Raw genomic sequence first — 16,484 nt, 5'->3', positions numbered from 1 at the left:
ATGCCTGGGTTGCAGACTCGATCCCCAGTAGGGAGCATACAGGAGGCAGCCAATCAATTATTTTCTCTCATCATTGATGTTTCTATCTTTCCCTCTCCCTTCCTCTATGAAATCAATACAAATATATTTTAAAAAATCATACCCTTTTTACCTTAGATAATATCTGCGGCACAAAACACAACTATTCTTTTAAAAAATATTTTTTAAAAATAGTTTAAAAAACACACAAATAATTTATTCACATGTACTACTTAAACCCTTAAGAGCTATGGTTGGATTTTAAAAAATTAATTATTGTCTAAAGTTTTACATATGTCTCCTTTTTTCACAATTGACCCCACAACCCCCCAGCCATTCCCACCCCAGTGTTTGTGTCCTTTGGTTGCTCTCTAACACCTCCCTCCTCGCCATTTCTCTCTGGATCTATTCTCATTCATCAAATTATGTTTATCATTATATCCCACACATGAGTGAGATCATGTTTGTTTTTTAAGTAGAAGCTTAGAATCATGCCTTTAAAATGAGATCATTCATGATTTGTTCTTTGAAGGATTTATTTTAATAAGGTTCTTCTACAATTGGATGGTGACAAAGTTTAGGTTTGTTGGGATTATTTTCCAACAGCCAATCAGCTAGCCAAATCTATGAAGAAAAAAAAAGATACCTTAACTTAGTAAACATTGAAATATTTTCTTCAATATATAGCATATCGATTTAAACCTTAAACAGTTTTCAAAATCACTCTAAAAATAATGAGAAAATGACCATTAAAAACTGAAACATTAAATTTAGATTGTCAGTACAGATCCAAATTGGAAAGAAAGAAGTAAAACTATCTCCATTCACAAATGATATGATCCTATATATAGAAAATCCCAAAGAATTCACAAGAAAGCTACCAGAGCTAATACATGAATTTGGCAAATTTATAGGTTATAAGATCAACACATAAAAGTCAGATGTTTCTATACATTGCTAACGAACAATCCAAAAAGAAAATTAAGCTGAAACCACTTTGGTAGAGCGTCGGTCTGTGGACTGAAGGGTCCCAAGTTCAATTCCGGTCAAGGGCATGTATTGTACATTGGTTGTGGGCACATCCCTGGTGGGGGGTGTGCATAAGGCAGCTGGTCCATGTTTCTCTCTCATCGATGTTTCTAGCTTTCTATCCCTCTCCCTTCCTCTCTGTAAAAAATCAATAAAATATGTTTTCAAAAAAACAACAAAAAAGGAAATTAAGAAATCACTTTCATTTATAATAGCACTGAAAAACACATATGTAGGAATAAATTTAACCACCTTGTATAACTGAGAACTATTAAACATAGCTGGTATCCTATTTCAGAAGTTGTCTTTTTGCAGATCTTGGTGTTAAAAGATAAAACAAAAACAAAAAAAACACCACATAGTTGAAAGAAATTTAAAGACTTAAATAAATAAATACATGCTGTGTTAATGGAGAGTGGAGAGGCTTAATACTGTTAAGAAGTTAAATATCAATACTACACAAACTGATATGCATATTCAACATAATACATATCAAATTTCCAACAATAATTTTTGCATAAATAAAAAAGTCAATTCTCAGATTTATATAGAATTTCAAGAGGGCTCTGAATAGCCAAAGCAATCATAAAAAAGAACAAAATTGGAGGATTCTCTGACTTCGTTCTTTCTCATTTCAAAATTTTCTTCAAAGCAATAGCAATCCAAGCAGTGTGATTCTGACAAATAAATAGACCTATATAGACCAATGAAATAGCACTTTAGAGTCCAGAAATAAATCCTAACACATATATAAAAATTAATTCAAAATGGATCAACAACTGAAATATAAGAGCTAAAACCATTAAAATGTTTTTTAAAATATATTTTTAAATCGATTTCAGAGAATAAGGGAGAGGGAGAGAGAAACAGAAACATCAATGATGAGAGAGAATCACTAAAAGGTTACGTCCTGCAGGCCTCACACTGGGGATCGAGCTCGAAACGGGGCATGTGCCCAGACAGGGAATCAAACCATGAGTTCCAGATTCATAGGTCAATGTTCAGCCAATCAGCCATGCCAGTCAGGCAACCATTAAGATCACAAAAGAAAACATAGAAATAAATCTTCATCACCTTGGCTTTAACAATAGGATTCTTAGATATGATACCAAAAGCATGAGCAACAAAATAAAAAAGATAAACTGATTTTCATCTAAATTTTAAAACTTTTTGGCATAAAAGAACTATCAATAAAGTGAAAAGAACCAACCTACAGAAAGGGAGAAAAATTTAACAAATAATATATCTGACAAAGATTTGATACCTATAACATGTAAAAAAAACTACAACACAACAACAACAAAAAATTAAGACTGGGCAAAAAACTTTAACTGGAACAGACATTTCTACAAAGAAAAGATACAAATGGCCAATAAGCACATGAAAAGATGCTCAACATAATTTACATTAGAGAAATACAAATAACTGATAAACTATTTCACATCTACTAGGATGATTATAATGAAACAAAAACAGAAAGGCCTGCAGCCAATTGAATGTGTGAGGGAGGCAACTAATCAATGTGTCTCACATCAATGTTTTTCTCTCTATGGGTCTCTCCCCCTCCTTTCCACACTCTCTAAAAATCAATGGAAAAAAGGTGAGGATTAACAACAACAACAACAAAAACAATGATTCTCAGTACTTACACTGTTTCAAAGAATAAAATATTTGAGATATGAAAACTATATTCAGCCGAGACCGGTTTGGCTCAGTGGATAGAGCATCGGCTTGGGGACTGAAGGGTCCCGGGTTCGATTCCGGTCAAGGGCATGTACCTTGGTTGCGGGCATATCCCCAGTGGGGGGTGTGCAAGAGGCAGCTGATCGATGACTCTCTCATCGATGTTTCTAGCTTTCTATCTCTCTCCCGTCCTCTCTGTACAAAAATCAATACAATATATTTAAAAACAAAACAAAACAAAAAAAACTATTGTATATTCAATATTCTTTAATGTGAATAAAAAGATTTCTTACACAAGGATCTGCTGGCTTGTGCTTACAAAGCTCTGTGAGTCCTTTCAGCAGAGTTGGAATGACATATAAATTCAAATAGTCCCTCGCAGCTTGTCCCACTGGAATAGGCTCAACAATCACTGCAAATACAAATGTATCCCCATTAAAGCTAACATAAATGATGAAATATTACACAGTCATTAAAAAAGATACCTTCAAAGAAAGTTTAATGTAATGAGAAATACTTATAAAGGTTTTTAAGGGAATACAACTGATACATAGCATAATAGTTGACTCAAAAACACACAAGTACACACATAAAAAAAATAAGACTACTTAAGACTGGCAAGAAACATATCAAAATGCTAATAGTAATCATGTGTATGATTCTGATTATTTTTCAACTATATCTTTTTCTGAATTTTTATTTCCATGTTTTTTACAGTAAATGTTATAACACAATGTTATGAAAAATAAAAAAATGAACAACATGTAAAATCAGGGAGATTCATTCAAAAAATTCCTGCCAACAAAATGAAGGCGCTTCACAAAGTGGTAGATACAACAGTGAATAGTATGTAGTTCTTGCTCTCTTTTAGACTACTGAATATACATAAAGAACTTATATCTGTCTATATAATATGTATTAATATTCCTACTCTTATTTTTCAGGTTTATTATTTAAAAACTTGGGGAAACTGTTGTCTTTTCAGCCTTATTTGAACACAATGGAGGTGAACCAGATTTGCAATACAGGAAAGAATCCTATATGATAAAAGGCTAATATGCAAATTGTCCCCTTAACCAGAGTTCAACCGGGAGTTCGATCAGGGGACAGGGTCGCAGGCCAACCGCTCATGGCCCCTCCCCCTGGCCAGCCTCACCCCTTATCAGCCCCCTCCACCCCAATCAGGGTAGACTGGCTGGATCCCACCTGTGCACAAATTCATGCACTGGGCCTCTAGCATATTTATATAAGAAAGAATGGATTTTATAAGGTTTAGTAGATCTTTTGAGATTGACCTCCATCAATATGCTACTTTTTAAAAAATTTATTGATTTTAGAGAAGAAGGGGGGGAGAGAGAGAAACATCAATTTGTTAATCCACTCATTGGTTCTTTTTTTGAATGGAGGGTTTTTTTGTGTGTTACTTAAAAATATATTTTATTGATTTTTTACAGAGAGGAAGGGAGAGGGATAGAGACCTAGAAACATCGATGAGAGAGAAACTGTGATCAGCTACCTTATGTACACCTCCTACTAGGGATGTACCCGCAACCAAGATGCATGTCCTTGACCAGAATCGAAGGCCGACACTCTATCCACTGAGCCAAACTGGTTAGGGCTCATTGGTTGATTCTTATGTGCCCCTGACCAGGAAGCAAATCCACAACTTTGGCATATTGGGAAGACGCTCTAACCAACTGAGATACCCATCCAGTGCTCTCGGTCCTATTTTAAAAATGAAAATCAGATTAAAATGCTTCATTGGCTCTTGCTTGCATATATAGTCAAGACAGGACTCCATATTTATGGCCCATAAGATTCTGTAGCATGTCACCTATACTACCTCTCCAAACTCATTTTATTTCTCTTACCAATATCTTTTTTTGTTTATAGGATGTGCCAAGTTATTTCCTGCTCATGATTTGAGCACATGCTATTCCTTCTGCTAGAACATTCTTCCCTTTACTCTGGTTAACCACTGCTTACTCTTTGGATCTCAGCTAAAAAGTCACTTTCTCTGTCAGATCTTCCTTTCAGTCCACAATTGCTTTGTATAGCACTTATCACACAATAACTATGCAATTACTTGGGTAATTCTTGTTTAATGGCTATCTTTCAAACACTAAACTCCATGGGAGAACAGACCTCATCCATTTTTTAATGATTTTTAAAGTTTTATTGAGATAATTTACATATCATAAAATTCATCCATTATGTATACAAGTGATATTTAATAAATACCGTGTTTCCCCAAAAATAAGTCAGACTCCGAAAATAAGACCTAGCGCATGGAAAGATAAGACATCCCCTGAAAATAAGACCTAGCACAACTTTGGGAGAAAAAATTAATATAAGAAATTGTCTTATTTTCGGGGAAACAGGGTATTTAGTTGTGTTATCATCACCATGATCCAGTTTTAGAACACTTTGATCACTCCAAAAATATTTCCTTGTGTCTATTTACAATTTAAAATATTTCCTTGTGTCTATTTACAATTTCCGGCTTCCATTCCTATCCCCAGCAACCACTGTGCTTCTTTCTGTTTCTAAAAATTTGCCTTTTCTGGATATTTCATAAGTGGATTATGTAATATGTGGTCTTTTGTGCCTGGATTCTTTCACCTAGCATGTTTTAAGGTTCATCCATGTTGTGGCATGTATCATGTTCCTTTTAGTTCAGTTTAATTCTGTTTTATGGCTAACAGTTGGATTGTTTCCAATTTGGGGTACATTAAATAATGCTGCTATAAAGATTCACATGTGTCATTATGTAGATGGATGTTTTAAAAAGTATTGGGTGGTAGATTCTGCCCGGAGTTGAATGGCTAACAGACTTACCTAGTTTCTTAATATTTTAAGAAAAGGCCAAAATGTTTTTCAAAAGTACTATAAGCCCTGGCCGGGTAGTCAGTTGGTTAGAGCATCATTCTGATATACCAAGGTTTCAGGTTCAATCCCAGTCAGAACACATACAAGAATCAACCAATGAATGCATAAATAAGAGGAACAACAAATCAATGTTGTTGTTTTCTCCCTCTTCTCCCTCCCCCTCCCTCCCTCCCTCCCTCTCTCTCTCTCTCTCTCTCTCTCTCTCTCTCTCTCTCTCTCTCTCTCTCTCTTTCTCTCTCTCTCTCTCTCTTTCTCTCCCCCCAAATAAGTAAAAATACAAAAGTGGCTGTAACATTTGCAATAATGTATGAGGATCCCAGGATTGCTATATCCTTACCATTGATTATAGCCGTTCTAATGGAAATGCCATGGTATCTCATTGTGGTTTTATTTTGCACTTCTCCAATTATTAAGTTGAGCACTTTTTCATGTGCATATTAGCCACTCATATACTGTCTTTTGTGAAATACTTATTCAAATTTTGCCCGTGTTTTAATTGGGTTGTTTATTATTGAGTTGTAAGAATTCTTTATACAGGGTGAAACAAAAGGAGGTTTGTGGCACTAGCTGGTTTGACTCAGTGGATAGAGCACTGGCCTTCAAACTGAAGGTCCTAGGTTCGATTATGGACAAGGGCACATGCCAGGGTTGCAGGCTTGATCCCCAATGGGGGGAGTGCAGGAGGCTGCCTATAAGTTATTCTCTTTCATTATAGATCTTTCTCTCTCTCTTCCTCTCTAAAATAAATAAAAATATATTAATAAAAAGAAAACATATCCCCAGTAGGGGGTGTGCAAGAGGCAACTGATCGATGACTCTCTCTCATCGATGTTTCTAACTCTCTCTCTCTCTCCCTTCCTCTCTGTACAAAATCAATAAAATATATTTTTTTTTAAAAAAGAAAAGAAAAAACACATAAACTGATGTTTGAGATATGCTTCAAAATAATATGGAAGCAAGAGATATAGGAGCTGAGGTTACAGATGAAATATGATTGACCATAACTATTAAATTTGGGTGATGAGCTCATTAGGGCTTTATTATATTACTTGAGGCCCAGTGCACAAAATTCATGCATGGTGTGGGGAGGGTGTCCCTCAACCAGCCTGCATCCTCTCCAATCTGGGACCTCTTGAGGGATGTCCAACTGCCCATTTAGGCCCAATCCCAGTGAGGCAGTCAAACATCCTTCTCACAATCCAATACTGCTGGCTACCAACTGCTCTGCCTGCCTGCCTGATTGCCCCTAACTGCTTCTGCCTGCCAGCCTAATCACCCTCTAATCACTCCCATGCCAGCCTGATTAATGCCTAACTGCTCCCCTGCCAGCCTGTTTGCCCCTAACTGCCCTCCCCTGCAGGCTTGATTGCCCCCAACTGCCCTCCCTTGCAGGCCTGGTCCCTCCCATCTGCCATCCCCACTGGCCATCTTGTATCAGCCATCTTGTGTCCACATGGGAGCAACCATCTTGTGTGTTGGAGTGATGGTTAATTTGAATATTACTCTTTTATTAGATAGAATTCTGCCTATTTTTGTGTATGTTGCAAATTTTATACAATAAATAGTTCTGAAGAAAATGACACCTTAATACAATGGATATGTGACAGAAATTAGATCAGTAAGATTAAATATAAGTAGGCAAATACTTTTGGATACAAATATCTATAACACAGTTTTTAAAAAATATATATATTTTATTGATTTTTTACAGTGAGGAAGAGAGAGGGATAGAGAGTTAGAAACATCAATGAGAGAGAATCATCGACCAGCTGTCTCTTGCATACCTCCTACTGGGCATGTGCCCGCAACCAAGTTACATGCCTTTGACTGGAATCAAACTTGGAACCTTTTAGTCCGCAGACTGATGCTCTCTCCACTGAGCAAAACCGGTTTCGGCAAAACAGGTGTTTTTTTTTAAATAATATATTTTATTAATTTTTTACAGAGATGAAGGGAGAGGGACAGAGAGTTAGAATCACTGATAAGGAAGAAACATTGATTAGCCTCCTCCTGTACACCTTCACTGGGGATGTACCGGCAACCAAGGTACATGCCCTTGACCAGAATCGAACCTGAGACCTTTCAGTCCAAAAGCCAATGCTCTATCCACTGAGCCAAACCAGTTAGGGCTCTAAAACAGTTTTTGTTTAAAAATCAGGACTTTTAAATATCCAAGATAGTTTTCTGTTTTCTTTGAATAAATATTCAATATAAAATAGAGAGGAACAAGTCTAAATGAGTTAGAAAAGAAATAACATGCAAAAAAATTTTTTTAAAAACTGCCTGATACTTTGCATTTTGTCTTCATAATGAAAATCGGCAAATGTTCTTTGTCTTAAAATTACTGAAAACAAACTAAAAACCTCAATGTTGTCCTCATTGTGCCTACTTCTAAAAGATTTATAGCCCTAGCTGGTTTAGCTCAGTGGATAGAGCATCGGCCTGTGGACTGAAGGGTCCTTAGTTCAATTCTGGTCAAGGGCACATGCCCGGGTTGTGGGCCCCATCCCCAGTGTGGAGTGTGCAGGAGGCAGCCAATCAATGATTCTCTCGCATCATTGATGTTTCTATCTCTCCCTTCCTTTCTGATATCAATAAAATTATTAAATAAATAAATGATTTATAGCCTTCACAACAGGATGGAAACAAACAAAAAAGGCCAAGAATTATTAATTTCACAATTGCATGTGTGCTGGACAAATAGTACACTGTTAGAGAAAATGGAAAACCAATAATAATTTCCAAGGGAGATTCTTTTTTTCACGTGTAACAAATTTCACTGATGCATTATAGATAATTCAAAAGTATTACAACACAGAAGGAGAAGAAAAATCCTAAATATTTCTAGTCCAAGAGAAAAGAAAGAAAAAAATTAAACTGTTCTCAAAAGATTTCCTAGTAGGCACAATTTAGTTCTGAAGATAATGTTGAGTTTTCTATTCTTGGCTTTAAGTTAACTACAACTTGAAAATATGACAAAATATATTGGAGAAAAGCCATTACTTTTTTCCTAGTTACATCCCAAAATAAAAGAAAAATCAAACAATAAGGAGATGCAATTGACTAATTACTCATCTATAACTCACCTTCAGGAAACATGAATCGAATTTCTCTTTCAGCTGCAGCAAAATCAGAACTCCCATGAAGTGCATTCCTTAGGTCATCTGTGCCATAAATTGCCCTTAGACTAAAAACAAGTTAGAGATGATGACCACCCAATCTGACATCCTTTTTCTTACTTTTTACATATGCATCCTATTTAAGTATTTTACAAAAGCTTTGCCACTTCTCACATATTGTTTTAAGCCTGAATTCAAGCTTTAATCTATCTAGATGAGAGTCAAATATCTTTAAAATCTTCAGGAGGGATACAATGGGGAAACAGGAGTTCTCTGGATGAAAAATAGATGTTTTATGAGAAGTGAAAAAGCAGTATCAATTCAAAAGTGCAAGAACTCACCTGGCTGGCGTGGCTCAGTGGCTGAGTGTGGACCTAAGAACCAGGAGTTCATGGTTCAATTCCTGGCAAGGGTACATGCCCGGATTGCGGTCTCAACCCCCTGTATGGGGTGTGCAGGAGGCAGCCAATCAATGATTCTCATCATTGATGTTTGCATCTCTCTCTCCCTTCCTCTCTGAAATCAATAAAAATGTATTTTTTTTTAAATGCAAGAACTCAATGTCCACTGTTTTCTAGACATTAATGATAATGCTGGAAATCTTGAGTTCTGGTCCTGTATTATCAATACTCTTTTAAAATACAACATCAATTTTCTTTTGTTTGTTTTTTTAAATATATATTTTATTGATTTTGTACAGAGAGGAAGGGAGAGAGATAGAGAGTTAGAAACATCGATGAGAGAGAACCATTGATCAGCTGCTTCTTGCACACCCCCTACTGGGATTGTGCCCGCAACCAAGGTACATGCCCTTGACCGAAATCGAACCCGGGACCCTTCAGTCCCCAAGCCGATGCTCTATCCATTGAGCCAAACCGGTTTCGGCAAAATACTACATCAATTTTCTCATGATAAACCCTACTTCAGTGGTAGTTTAATTCCAGGATAAGCAAATAAGGTTAATCAACCACAGACAGACATTCCCTGAGACCTTTTGTGGTATTTGGTATTAAGATACAGATTTAAATAGTTAAAACATAAAATGAACCTCCCTGCCACCCCAAAAAACCAAACAACAACAGTTAAACTTAGGAAAACTTTAAATAAAAGAAAATCCCTATTACAATGAAATCAGATTTTTTTTTTTCATTTTCATAGTAGGATTGTATTTTTCCCTAGGAAAGTTACCTGTCTGGATGTGTCTCCTTAGCTACTAAGCTATTGCTTGGTCCCAAAAGTTCTTTCCAGTAAGAGATGGCTTTATGTCTAGCTAATATCATAGCAACAAGTGGTCCAGAACTCATATAAGCTGTTAAGTTGGGGAAAAACATTTTCCCATACTGTTCCACATAAAAGTTACTACAATGCTCAGGGCTAAGTTGTAGTTTTCTTCTCTATAAGAGAAACAAAATCAACAAAAATATTTAATATGACAGTTCAATAATACCTGGTTAAGTCATTAATAACTTAAAATTAGTACCAACCTGATTATAAATTTGACATTTATTTTTGTATTATGAAGAAAGGATTAGGTAAGAAATTTAAATATAGGATGTAAATAAAATTATAAGAATTATTTAACCAACTTAAGAAAAACTATTCCAACATATACTTTTAAAAAATATATCTTTATTGATTTCAGAGGAAGGGAAAGGGAGAGAAAGAAACATCAATGATGAGAGAGAATCACTGATTGCTGCCTTCTGCACGCCACAGCCTGGGGATCGAGCCTACAAACTGGGAATGGGCCCTGATCAGGAATTGAACTATAATCTTGATTCATAGGTTGAATCTCAACCACTGAGCTACTCCAGCTGGGCAACATATGCTTTGTTATTAACAAACTCATCATATCTCCTTCTTAAAATAAAAACATTCTAACCACCAGTATTTTGTTTTTTGTTGTTGTTGTTGTTAATCCTCACCCAAGGGTATTTTTTCTATTGATTTTTAGAGTGAATGGAAGGAAAAGGGGGTTGGGGGAGAAGAGGAAAAAAACCAACATCATCAATGTAAGAGAGAGACACACATCAATTGGTGGCCTCCAGAACATGCCCCGTCCGGGGGAAGGAATCAAACTTGCAATCCAGGTAACTGCCCTTGACTGGGAATCGAACCTCTGACCCTTCGGTATGCAGGACAACACTCTAACCACTGAACCACACCAGCCAGGGCAGTATTTTGTTGATGAATACTCTGTGTACATTAAAGTAACAAAAATGAATTTTAGAATATTCCCATTCATTCTTCTTATCTACTTGTGGTATTTTCCTATTTTATTGTGAAATTTTCCTACAGTATTTTAAGGGAGCTGGTCTAACTGTGGCACTTAGAAATATGCAACTAATGCAGTAGTTTCAAGATGGCTGCAGAGTAGGTGGATCTTTCTTGCACTTTCTCCCAGAACCATACTGGAAATAAAACTAAACTGCATGTGCTATTGTGTGGAAGAGCCACACTCAAGGGGCCAAAGAGCCGCATGTGGCTCATGAGCCGCAGTTTGCTGACCACTGCATTAGCTCATTTAACTTTAGCACCTGTCGATTCCCAGTAGCTTTTCCAGAATTGCTATCTTCACCATGAAGCTCCATGAGTTTTCCCAATTCAAATTTGAATTTCTTCAGCATTTTGACTTTTCTTACAAAGACATTGTGGAGAGAATAGATTGGTAAGCTTTTTCTGCCTTTTCTAATGCTATCTGGAATCAGTTAATTGACCACTTCTTTCAAGTCATTTGTTCGCACCTCTTGGGTCATGATTCCCACTATCTTCTGGATTTGGTGGACCTGTTGATGCTGAGCTTAAGAGTCTTCCAAATCTGCCAAAGCTGGTTTGGCTCAGTGATTGAGCATTGGTCTGCGGACTGAAAGGTCCTAGGTTCGATTCCGGTCAAGGGCATGTACATTGGTTGAGGGCACATCCCCGTTGGGTGTGCAGGAGGCAGCTGGTCGATGTTTCTATTTCATTGACGTTTCTAACTCTCTATCTCTCTCCTTTCCTCTCTGTAAAAAAAAATCAATAAAATATATATTTTTTAAAAAGTCTTCCAAATCTGATTGTTTCACTTTTAAAAAATAAAATAAAAACAACACAGATAAATGAAACAAATAACTATCGCTAACCTTGACATTAACATGAGCTTCTATCATGATCTGGCACTTTTTTTTTTTTTTTTTTTTTTTACCATTTTGTCACAGGAAAGATCCATGCCATGGAAATTAGTCACATAGTTTTTTGCCTGAAAAGCCTCAGTAATTTGCTTGAATTTTCTAAATGCAACTCATCAGTCTGCACATCAGCTAGGCTCATTTCAAAAACATAACCCTTGAGACCATCAGATGTGATTTTGGATCCTTGAGTTCTCATGACGAGTGTTTTTCCAACGTTTCTTTTTAAAAATTAATTAATTTATTTATTTTTATTTTTTTATTTTTTTAAACATATATTTTATTGATTTTTTACAGAGAGGAAGAGAGAGGAATAGTTAGAAACATCGATGAGAGAGAAACATCGACCAGCTGCCTCCTGTACATGCCCTTGACTGGAATCGAACCTGGGACTCTTGAGTCCGCAGGCCAACGCTCTATCCACTGAGCCAAACCGGTTTCGGCAAAAAAAAATTATTTATTTATTTATTTATTTATTTTTAACCCTCACCTGACAACATTTTTTCCCACTGATTTTCAGACAGAGTGGAAGGGAGAGAGGATAGGGGGAGAGAGAAACATCAAAATGAGAAAGACACATCAATTGGTTGCCTCCCACATGCCCCCAAATAGAGCCAGGGATAGAACTTGCAACCGAGATACATGCATTTGACCAGGAATTGAACCCTCAGCCCTTTGGTTCAAGGGCTGGTGCCCTAACCACTGAGAAAAACTGATGAGGGTTCCAATATTTCTTATATTGAATAGAACTGGTGCTTTCACATCATATCAAGTTTTCTTAGAAAAATGGGTCAACCCCCTTTATTCTTGGGTCCCTTTTTGCCTCCTTTTGTAAGAGACTGGTTCTTGCCCACTGCCATGGTGTTGCTCAGAGAGCCTAAAGGCCAGTCCAAGTTTTTAAAAAATGGTTTACCTGGTTTTCCTAACAACATTAAAAATTTCATTTTACCTGAGTCCTTTCATTACTATATGAAATATTTCCTTATACTTTCCTGTATTATTTCCTTACGCTTTCTTTTATTTCCCTATCTTCAGCCTCCACCTATCCTAAGTTCAACCAATATCCCATTTCTTTCCCGAAGATTCTTTTTCATTTTTTAAAACATTGACTAAATAGGCAATATGACACAGTATAAGAGAATAAAAACAGGAATTTCAAATAAAAATGATACAAAAAAGGAAGATTAAACTTATTCAGTTCTATTTAATATTTTTTTACATTCATTTTCAAACCTTTACCAACTGCAGAACAAAAAAAGCTTAAAACATTAAATGTTTGTAATAATTGAGAAAAAAAAAAATACCAACAGTCTCCAAGTCCATCAATAGAGGACCAAGTAGCCCAGCCAGTGTGGCTGTCCTTGAGCATGGATCCATGCACCAAGAGGTCATTGATTGGATTTCCAATCGGAGAGCCTGGGTTGTAGGCCCAATCTCCAGCAAGGGGTGTGCAGGAGACAATCAATGTTGATGTTTCTCTCTCATTGATGTTACCTCTCCCTCTCCCTCCCCCTCTCTCTAAAATCAACTTTTTATTTTATTTATTTATTTTTTTTAAGAGGACCAAGTAAATAAATTGTGGTTCATCCACACAGGGGATATTACACAAAAGTTAGGAGGAGTAAGTTAGATTCAGATGTTATGATCTGAAATGATATGTGAGGGATTTGTAAAGGTAGGTCAAGAGAAAGGGATTGTCCTATTTTAACAGAGAGGGATACTTGTGAATGCAAAGAAAATCCTGGAAGAACAGAAAGTGTTGCGGAACCGGTTTGGCTCAGTGGATAGAGTGTCAGCCTGCGGACTCAAGGGTCCCAGGTTTGATTCCTTGGTTGCAGGCACATCCCCAGTGGGTGGTGTGCAAGAGGCAGCTGATCGAAGATTCTCATCAATATTTCTAACTCTCTATCCCTCCCTCTTACTCTCTGTAAAAAATCAATAAAATATATTTTTTTAAAAAGAAAATGTTAAGTGGTTGCCTCTTCTGGAGACTGAGATTTGGAGTGGGAGAGGAGGTAAAAGAATTTTATTTTTCATTTTACATATTTTGAAGTGTGAAAAAAAAAACAACCTTAAATCTATCTCATATAATTTTTATAGTTAGATGAATAAACCTAAATTTAATGCTAAATACTATTGCTCTAAATAAGTTAACACATTTACACAGACATAAAAAAGAAGGATCAATGAGAGAAAATAACATAATCATCGTGCCCAAAAGTTACCTGAACAATGGTGAATCCAGATCTGATAATAATATCTTGTATCTCCTCCTCTTTGTCAACAATATCCGGTTTGATAATGGCCAGAGTTTTTTCTACATATATCTGAAGTGGGGGCATTGATAGTTCCATTCTGGTCTTTTGAGGTTCAAGTTAAAGAGATTCTTGACAGGTATCAACTGCAATGACATGCATTCCCGTAACCCCAATAAAATCTAATTGTGATTAAGAATGGCATTATTAGCCAAAACCAGTTTGGCTCAGTGGTAGAGCGTCGGTCTGTGGACAGAAAGGTCCCAGGTTCGATTCTGGTCAGGGGCATGTACATTGGTTGTGGGCACATCCCTGGTGGTGGTGGTGGGGGGGAGTGTGTGTGCAGGAGGCAGCTGGTCGATGTTTCTCTCTCATCGATGTTTCTAGCTCTCTATCTCCTTTTCTCTCTGTAAAAAAATCAATAAAATATATTTTTAAAAAAAGAATGGCATTATTAGGTGCTTGATTTTATTAATTTATAAAGTTAGAAACTGCAACATGTTTTTCTATAAGCAGTGTCTGATACAGGCATACATGGGAGATATTGCAGACTCTATCTCGAGTATCGAAATAAAGGGTGTAATAAACTTTTTTGCTGGTGGAGGGTCTTGCCTTCAGTTTATAAAACACGCAATACCTATGAAGCGAAGAAAGCAAGTGCAATAAAACAAGGTATGCCTGTAATACAATTTCTACTCTGCGGTTGTGCCCTGGGATTTCCTGAACACTTTTTCTTCTCTCCCCCCAATCCTGCAGATCTCTCCCTCTCCCCCACCCTTCACCATTTATCCCCTTTATGCTCACTTCCACTTCCACCCCATCCCATCCCTCCACAATCATTACACTACTGTTTATGTCCATGAGGATTGAGCAAAAAAGGAGAGAGGGAGGAGAGGGAGGGAAGGAAGGGGAGGGGGAGAGAGAGAAAGAATGAATGAGAAAGGGAGGGAGAGGAGGAAGGGAAAGAAGAAGGGGAGAGAGAAGAAGAGGGAGGGAGTCAGAGAGGAAGGGCGAGGGAGAGGGAGAGAAGGAGAGAGGAAGAGAATGAGGGAGAGAGGGAGGGAGGAAAAGAGAGAAAGAGAGAGATTCCTAAATACTTTCAATGAGGTGGAGAGGCCAAGGGCAACTTGTCCCCTGGACCTCTCCCAGCCGCAGCCACAGATTCTGAGTCTGACGTTGGTTCTGGCACTCACCTCCGTGCTAACTGGTTTTATGGATCCACTGCTCGTTGCTAGGAGACGTGAAGCCCAGTTTAAGGACGGTGGCTGCAGAGAGTCATTCCCAGCAGTCCGTTTAACAGCCTCTGGAGGGCTCCTTAACCAAGGAAGCCAGCCACAGTCATTTTTATTCCCCTTAAGAATCTTAGCGTACTAGATGTTTTCTTACATTTTAGTCATAATTTAGCTTCTTTCATCCTTCTACTCATTTGAAGTACGCTTCAATTGCCCCCATTTTATAAATGAGACAAAGCCATAAACACTTTACCCACCCCATCCTCCTTCCATGTCATTTTCATTTCACCAAATGATGCTGTCCCCTCTATTCCCAGCTTCTGTAATCATTAAAAAGCACTCTTATACTTGTGAAGTAACATTTATTTATAGAGCAATCGTAAGAGGTCTAATCCAGTTACCTCTAAATTAAGCCTATGGAACAAAGATATGGGTAATGTTTATTACCTCAAATTAAGTTTCCCCCCTTTTCTTAAAATTATGTCCACAGGCATCTTTGACTCCTAGGTTGTGAGTTGAGGTATTATTATTATTATTATTATTATTATTATTATGAAAGACAAAAGAGAAGGTGAACAAGTACAGGGATCTTCTCTGGATCAGTCTCAATGAGGTCCAAATTCCAGAAAAGGTCAGGGTTGCAGCTCCAGTTTAACAACACGGTTTTCCATCATGCACTGGATTGGCTGGTTCTCATTCCAGACTATTTAAGTTTCTTCTTTTGTCTAGCCAAATACTCAGCACCTACAGGGTCAAGGCAGATAGTGAACTATCAATCTTAAAAGCCAAAGAGGTTTGAGTTTCTTTTTCCACAATGAAATTTGATTATCTTTTTTTTCTTTAAAATATGATGTTACCTAGAAAATAAACCCTCAAATGTCATCTTCTGGCTACTATATCTTATCCCCTATGGATGGGATAGTGTGAACATACATTAATATTAACATTTAAAATGAACAGTGACTCTAGCCTCTGGTTTGCATGTTTAGCCCTCTGGTTTGAGACTCTTGCAGTGGAAGCTTTCATTACCATTACAGCTCTCTTGAGAACCCTTCAGTACTTCACTGTTAAAACTGGTCCTACTAAGGCTCA

General features: G+C 37.1%; 1 protein-coding gene across 2 annotated transcripts; it reads right to left on the bottom strand.

Moving 5' to 3' along the window:
• Positions 1 to 431: 431 nt before the first annotated feature.
• On the bottom strand, positions 432 to 15,482 carry NME5 (NME/NM23 family member 5). 2 transcript variants are annotated; one of them, XM_045576805.1, is made up of 6 exons: positions 15,354 to 15,482; positions 14,131 to 14,232; positions 9,927 to 10,132; positions 8,706 to 8,806; positions 3,024 to 3,142; positions 433 to 642 (listed from the first exon to the last, which is right to left on the bottom strand). In XM_045576805.1, exons 3-6 carry the CDS (start codon positions 10,067 to 10,069, stop codon positions 559 to 561), a joined length of 447 nt encoding a protein of 148 aa, XP_045432761.1. In that variant the 5' UTR covers positions 10,070 to 10,132; positions 14,131 to 14,232; positions 15,354 to 15,482; the 3' UTR covers positions 433 to 558. The 2 variants fall into 2 exon arrangements, with proteins under 2 accessions (XP_036279228.1, XP_045432761.1); XM_036423335.2 differs by lacking the exon at positions 15,354 to 15,482 and having other exon boundaries at positions 432 to 642; positions 14,131 to 14,352.
• Positions 15,483 to 16,484: the final 1,002 nt, after the last annotated feature.

The sequence above is a fragment of the Pipistrellus kuhlii genome, unplaced genomic scaffold (genome assembly GCF_014108245.1).
Source record: "Pipistrellus kuhlii isolate mPipKuh1 unplaced genomic scaffold, mPipKuh1.p scaffold_m20_p_8, whole genome shotgun sequence".
Lineage (NCBI taxonomy): Eukaryota > Metazoa > Chordata > Mammalia > Chiroptera > Vespertilionidae > Pipistrellus > Pipistrellus kuhlii.
The sequence above is the reverse complement of the archived record's forward strand: the minus strand, read 5'-3'. Positions and strand labels throughout refer to the sequence as shown.

Excerpts from the sequence above, each read along its gene's own strand:
- NME5 (XM_036423335.2), bottom strand. The coding sequence starts at position 14,259 with ATGGAACTATCAATGCCCCCACTTCAGATATATGTAGAAAAAACTCTG. Across the intron at positions 8,807-9,926 it reads AAGGAGACACATCCAGACAG|TCTAAGGGCAATTTATGGCA; the intron begins GTAACTTTCCTA and ends ACTTGTTTTTAG. Across the intron at positions 3,143-8,705 it reads TCGATTCATGTTTCCTGAAG|TGATTGTTGAGCCTATTCCA; the intron begins GTGAGTTATAGA and ends TTGTATTTGCAG.